A 7,220-nucleotide genomic window follows, 5' to 3' on the forward strand; every position below is an offset into this window, starting at 1 on the left:
ACATATATATATATACATATCACATATGTATATGTATTATATAAATCTATCTTTTTCTACTAATCAAGTCTTTTTCGTATATGTATTATACATATATGTATTATGTAAATCTATCTTTTTTCTATTAATCAGATCTTTTTCGAGGTTGACACATATAAGCCGTTTTTTCAAACAATATTTGTTTCTGTGTACATTCTCCTCTTGGTTCTGCTCATTTCACTCTTCCTAATTTCATTTAAGTCTTTCCGTATTTTTCCAAAATTAACTTGCTCATCATTTCTTACCTTAAAGTATTATTTCCTCATGATTATATGCCACATTTTTTTTTAGTTATTCCCCAAATGATAGGCATCCCTTCAATTTCTAGTTCAAAGGTCTTTTTGACTAAGACTGAATTTCCTGAGATTGATATTTATCCTCAATTACACTTCTGTTATCTTGATTTATAGTGACATGATCATAGTGTTTAGAGTTAGACATTATCTAGTGTGTTGGAGGCAACTCAAATAGGCTGATGGGACCTTGTTAAATATTCAATGTAAGTATTTATACCTTGGAAATTGGCAATCACTACAAATTAGGGCTTTAACTGATTGTTTTACTGATTGATTAGACTTGAGAAAATTTAATAATACAAATTAAACTCAAAGTGTTGGCAGTTCCTTTTTTTTTCTCCCCAAAGTCCATGTTAAACATTTACAAGCATACCTCTGTTCTGTTCTATAAATATTGCTTGAAGACTCAATAAAGTCATTACCGGACTGAAGGATTAGTAACTCTAGGCTAATAATAATAATAATAATAATAATAATAATAATAATAATAATCACCAGCATTCAGCCCTTTAAAGTTGGCGAAGTGCTTTGCATGCATTATTTTCCTTTCAGGCTCACAATATCCCATATCTAGTCTAAACCTTTCATTTGACAGATGAGGACATTGAAACCAGGAGACTTGACCAAAGTCCCACAGATAGGATTTCAATTCAGCTCTTCTTACTGTAAATCCAATGCTCTTTTTGTTGTACCACGTGGATATTTTATTTTGTAATCTTATTTTTTGGCAACAAAATCTCAATATGTCTTTTTTTCTTCTTTGGGCCTCTAGGTGGAGCAGGAGATAGAGGGCCAGACTGGTAGTCAGAAAGACTCATCTTCCTGTGTTCAAAACTAGTCTCAGATACTTACTAACCCTGTGAGTCTATGCAATTCTTTTAGCCCTTTTTGTCTCAGTTTCCTCATCTATATAATGAGCTGGAGAAGGTAATGGCAAACCAGCCCAATATCTTTGACAAGAAAACTTCAAATGGGGCCACAAAGAGTTAGAAATAACTGAAAATCCTATTCTCTTTTCCAAAGAAGAAGAGAAGCCATTATGCCTAGCCAAATGGCACGAGGGACTATGTAGACCACATTCTGAACTCAAAGTCTTCCAGCTAGCTCCCAAGAGGAGGGAGGGCACTACGGGTCTTCCACAGGTCAGATTCTAGTGGTCTCTACCATAAGAACATAAACATGAATGTGTATGTGTTTTGTTATGCACATACACATTCTGTTTTTGAATCAGATAATAAGAAATCTGTGCTTCTCTAACTCAAGCCATTCCATCATTATCCAGTCTTTAAAAGACTCATTCAGGAAAATCAAACAAGATCCCTTTTCCCAAATAATTTAAATGGGTAACTGTATAGTTGTAGAAGCCAGAGCATAATCTCTGATCCTCTATACTTTCTCTCTTTCTCATAGTTCTATGTACCAAAAATAAAAATCTATCATGTTACTGAAGCAACCCCATCTCAATGCCTATCAAATAAACATCTCCTGTTCCGTTGACTTTTCAGAGGAGGCAGTGCTTGATCTAGAGGACAGACCATTGTATTTGGAGTTGGGATGATCTGGGTTCTCAACCTTCCAAAGACACTAATTATATGACCCTGGCCAAGTCACACTCCAAGGCTGTTTCTTTATCTGTAAAGTGGGGATGATAATAGCTACTTCATTGGTTTGCAGCTCAACTGAGAAAATATATCCAATGTATTAACTTTAAAACATTATATAGGGGTTGGCTGGGTGGCTCAGTGGATTGAGAGCCAGACCTAGAGATGGGAGGTCCTAGTTACAAACCTGGCTTCAGACACTTACTGGCTGTGTGACTCTGGGCAAGTCACTTAACCCCCATTGCCTAGCCCTTTCCACCCTTCTGCCTTGTAACCAATACACCGTATTGATTCTAAGATGAAAGGTCAGGGTTTTTAAAAACAAAAATAAATGAACTGCTTTAATGACAACAATCCCCAAAAAATATTGATGAAAAGAAAATGCTAAGGATACTCTTGAATTCTGACTAGTGTATGTCTCTAGTTTTGTTGTTTTCTGCCTCACTTTCTCAGTAGGAAAACTTTCTTTAAAAAATGGGGATCATAATCCTGGCAATTGCATTCAAGTTATTAGTTTGTAAGTATAACACTGGAATACATTTGATAAGTACTCAAAAAGTTAAAAAAAATCCAGGTGAATATGTTTCTTATTGGCAATCTCACTTGATCAATGCTGTGATAAGAATGCTGACAGGTATAGAGGGGGTTATAGGGACAGCTAGGTGGTACAGTGGATAGAGCAGCGGGCTTGGTGTCAGGAAGACCCCAGTTAAAATCCAGCCTCAGGCATCTACTAGTTGTGTGACCCTGGGCAAGTCATTTAATCCTGTTTGCCTCAGTTTCCTCATCTGTAAAATGGACTAGAAGAAGGAAATCACAAACTACTCTAGGACCTTTGCCAAGAAAATTCCAAATGGGACCATGAAGAGTTGGACATGACTAAATGGACTGAACAACAAAAGTGGGAGTTAATGAGATAACATATAAAATGCTCAGTAAATATTAAATCACGACTCATATTTTTGCCAGTCACTTTCATGGTCAATAACTATGTAATGAAGTAAGGGTTCCTTGCCCCTTTGCACATATGTGAACTTAAGGTGATCTCTGAATATGGCTAGGATTTATATTTCTATTTGCAAATGGGTACTTTTTTACATATGAGCCACAACATAATCATTGGCACACCACAAACTGTATGGTGTAGGTCCAGATCCCTAACTGGGCATCTTGAACTCTACAGTAGGTTTTTCTTTTTGACCATTATTATCAATAAAAATCATTGAAACATTCCTTGCATAAAGACTAGCTTTTTTTTAAGGACACGGAATGAACTAGATTTGTATTTCACAAGAATTAAAAGACAAATGATTTGTGAATGGAATTATAGTAAAGACGAGAAAACTCAACTTTTTCCTAACTGAAGAGAAGTTTCTGTCAGATGCCAATGTGGTGATATTTCTGTTCTAGCACCCACTACATTCTGCTAGTCTTTCCCAGGGACAGCAGGAGTTAACATCTGTGTATTCCCAAAGACAATGAATTGTTTCCTCTTTTATCCAGTCTTGCGATGGAAGGCACTTCTCTGAGGATACTTTCTCATCTCGACCCATGGTCTTTCCTCTTTTTACTTATCTCTGGTTTGAATGTTCTGACTTGACTTCTCAGGAGGAAAACTTACCTTGGCTCAAACTAGCCAATGAGCAAAGGTAATCCAGCTGATCTTGTTGTGTTATCCTAATAATGCTCTTAAAAAAAGCAATTGTTTATTAATTAATGCCCATTAGTAAACGGAGAGCTTTTAATTGTTTTTGTTGTTGGGTTGCTTCCATCATGTCTGACTCTTTTTCTGACCCTATTTGGGGTTTTCTTGGCAAAGAGATTAGAGTGCTTTGCCATTTTCTTCTCCAACTTGTTTATAGATGAGGAAACTGAAACAAACAGGGTTAAGTGACTTGCTCAGAATTACACAGATAGGAAGTGTCTGAGGCTGGATTTGAAGTTATTAAGAAGAGTCTTCCTGATTCTCAGACTCAGTACTCTACCACTGTGCTACCTAACTACTATGTTACATGAATCTAAATAAGAGGGACAAAGAGAAACATTCTATCTCATGCAAGAAGCTGTGTAATTAGAATTTTGTACCCCAGGACTCCATTTCCCAGAATCCCACTTTTGTCCTCACGTTACATCCTTACATTTTGGAGATAAAGTTTCTGTAACCCTGCCTTTCGCTCTCTTCTCCCACTAATACAGTCAGGAAAACTTCTCTTTATTTAGGCTTTTACTTTTGTCTTTTTTATTTCCTCTACTTCAAGTTATAATTAATAAATTTTATAAAATATGATACTTGGAATCTTTGGATATTAATTTTAAACTTACAAAGTGGAGAGAGGAAGAAATCCTGCTCTTCTCACTTACTTGCTAAGTTACCCTGGGTAAGTCCCATAATGTTTTCAGGCCTCATTTCCTCTTCTGTAAAATGAGTGGATATGGACTTAATAACCTCTGATCCCTTCTAGCTTTAAATCTATGAATTTATAATATATGGTCTCTAAATTGGCTTTTCTGAAAATGAGACATAAGTTGACTCTTTTCTTAGCTTCATTCTCCATGAATGATAGCAATCAAGTTAATAAATGCTATGATAGGTCTGGTATATGGCTAAAGAAATTAAATACACATTGTTGTTCCCAATAAAATTATCAATTATATCTCATTAACACAACGAGGTTTTTCTGGATATTTAAGTTGTGTAATGAAGCATGATCTGATCGTCCTATTTCAAGCTGTATAAGATCAGGGAAGGAAAGGAAGGGAACATAACATTTCAGCCCTGCAAAGACACCATAACAATGGGATTTTAATACTTTCCCTTCACCTTCAAACATTCAGCATTTGAATGCATTTAAAGTATGATTTTATTTTCATCCTCTGCTTTGAGGGTGACTATGTTATGATTCATCAGTTGAAATGCTGACTTGGATAAAAATTTCCTTTTTTCTTTCCCAAGGACAGCCATGGAGAGGAAAACAGATTCCTTTTTCTGAGTTGCTTATTGCAAAAAGCAGAAGCTATGGGTACAGTTCAACATGGTTCTATATTGAACCAATTCTTTTGATAATGATGCATATTCTATCTGACTAAGAAACCATCAAAGAGACAAAAGGAAAAAAAAAGACAAGGAAGGCAATTTGTTCAGATAATCTGAAAGCCTAAACAAGAGTCCTTAACTTTGGGTTTTTTGACTTTTTTTTTTTTTTTTAATTTTGGGTTTCCTTACACTAATGAAATCACGGGTTCAGAAAAAATAGAAATTATTATTATTTAGAATTATTTTACCAATAGAAATAGGAGTATCAATATTTTCCTGAGACATTACCTGAATCTAAGTGCCAAGGATCAGTGGCAGCAGACATGGGGGGGATGGTCAAGGGGGAAGCTCCGCAGTTGGATTCCACCAGTTCCCCTTGAATGTGGACTTGAGAAGAGGCGTTTGTTGGCCTCAAGGCTGCTTTGAGAGGAGCAATCTGGTTGAACTGTACTCTGGAGAGGCACCCAGTGAATCCTGGTGTGTTGTACTTGTGTATTTCTTGATCAATCTTCCCTGTTTCTAAAAGCAAGAGAAAACCAAAAGATTAAAATTGGTGACCGAATTTATTATATCATTAGACTATTAATTTTTATTCCATATTTATTTCCCCAACGTATTTCCCCCAAATACAATGCAATGCCAATCACTTGATGTGACTGAGAAATAGACATATGTTTTCAAAACAGTTTATTTTGATGAGAAGATCCCAACCTAGGGGCAGCTGGGTGGCTCAGTGGAAGGAGAGCCAGGCCCAGAGAGGGGAGGTCCTGGGTTCAAATATGACCTCAGATACTTCCTAACTCTCTGACCCTGGGCAAGTCACTTAACCCCCACTGCCTAGTCCTTACCACTCTTCTGCCTTAGAACCAATTGGTTCTGAGACAGAAGGTAACAGTTTAAAAAAAATAAAAAAGAAGAAGATCCCAACCTAGGAAAAACTAGCTCTCAGAAAAGTAGCAACAAGCAGGACTGCATAAGCCTTTTTTGGGGGAAATTTTATTTGTAGATTACTGATATTACAATATGACATCCATGTGAATAAATGCTCCATTTATTCTGATTGTTTTCTGTCTCTTTCTTTATGTTTGCCCCTGAAACATATGTTTCTTGATGAAACCCTTACAATTCAACCATTTTCCATTTTTTTATGTACTTCTGTCTCTTCTCCTCTAAGATTCTTGGTTTGAAGAAAAGCAAGTCTTCTAGCCTCAAATAATTTCCTTCCTTATAGTCCAGAGAAATTTGGAATATGAATGAATCCTGAGAGGTATCTGTTGGCAGAATGCAAACCTTCTCAATTCTGTTACACATTTAATTTACACATGTGATTATGAACCTCACTCACATTTTCCTCTACTGCTCTGACATCTTCATATATTGCCATTTGAATCTGGCATAGTGAAGATTAGTGAAGACTGGGGATCCTAGGGTCATAGAGATAACACAGGAAGGGGCCTTAATGGCACTCTAGGCCAACCCCTAATTTTACAGTTGAGGAAACTGAGGCCCAGAGAGTTTGGTGACTTTCCAAAGGTCACACAACTAGTAAGTGGCAGAGTTGAGAACTGAATCTAGGTCTCTTGACAATGCTTTCAGCATTCTTTCCAATATATCATGATTAATAGCATACACAACTTAGTGTTCCTATTGGTATAGCAGTGCTTTTTTAACCCCATGTTGTTTAGCTGAATGCAGAGAAAAGGTGGATGTCTACTTGATGCATTGTCCCCCAGCAGGGATCAGTCTTAGATGAACCTTGAAAGCTTCAAAGAGCTCAAAAGTCATTTTGCTCCTTACACTAGAATAGCACAAGATAGGTAAATGACATTTCAGATATTATCATTTCCATTTGAATTCTAGTCAGGTATATTATATTAGTAAGATGATTATCATTGAAAGGTATGATAGCTATTTGGAGCATTACATTTGCATTTCATCAAAGGTTGACACTTATAAGCTAATCTTTTTCCACTTCAACTGAATAGATCAAATACAGTGAAACACAGTAGGATGACTATATATTTACATGTGTAATTCAGAGCAGGTGATATAGCCTACTGGGGAGAGGGTATTGGTAAAGCAATCCTAAGCTTAATACAGCCTTCTTTCCTTTCTTCCTTCTCTCTTTCTTTCCTACATTTCTCTCTCTTTTTCTTCCCTTCCCTTCCCCCTTCCCCCTTCCCCCTTCCCCCTTCCCCCTTCCCCTTCCCTTCCCCCTTCCCCCTTCCCCCTTCCCCCTTCCCCCTTCCC

The 7,220-nt window shown here is 36.8% G+C and overlaps 1 protein-coding gene across 1 annotated transcript in view; it reads right to left on the reverse strand.

The window, feature by feature from the left end:
- CNTNAP2 (contactin associated protein 2) overlaps positions 1 to 7,220 on the reverse strand; it is a 1,887,185-nt gene that overhangs the window by 31,233 nt on the left and 1,848,732 nt on the right. Inside the window, exon 24 of the mRNA XM_044678981.1 lies at positions 5,259 to 5,489. Coding sequence (XP_044534916.1) covers positions 5,259 to 5,489 — 231 coding nt within the window. The remainder of the gene's footprint in view (positions 1 to 5,258; positions 5,490 to 7,220) is intronic.

The sequence above is a fragment of the Gracilinanus agilis genome, chromosome 5 (assembly GCF_016433145.1).
Source record: "Gracilinanus agilis isolate LMUSP501 chromosome 5, AgileGrace, whole genome shotgun sequence".
Taxonomy (NCBI): domain Eukaryota; kingdom Metazoa; phylum Chordata; class Mammalia; order Didelphimorphia; family Didelphidae; genus Gracilinanus; species Gracilinanus agilis.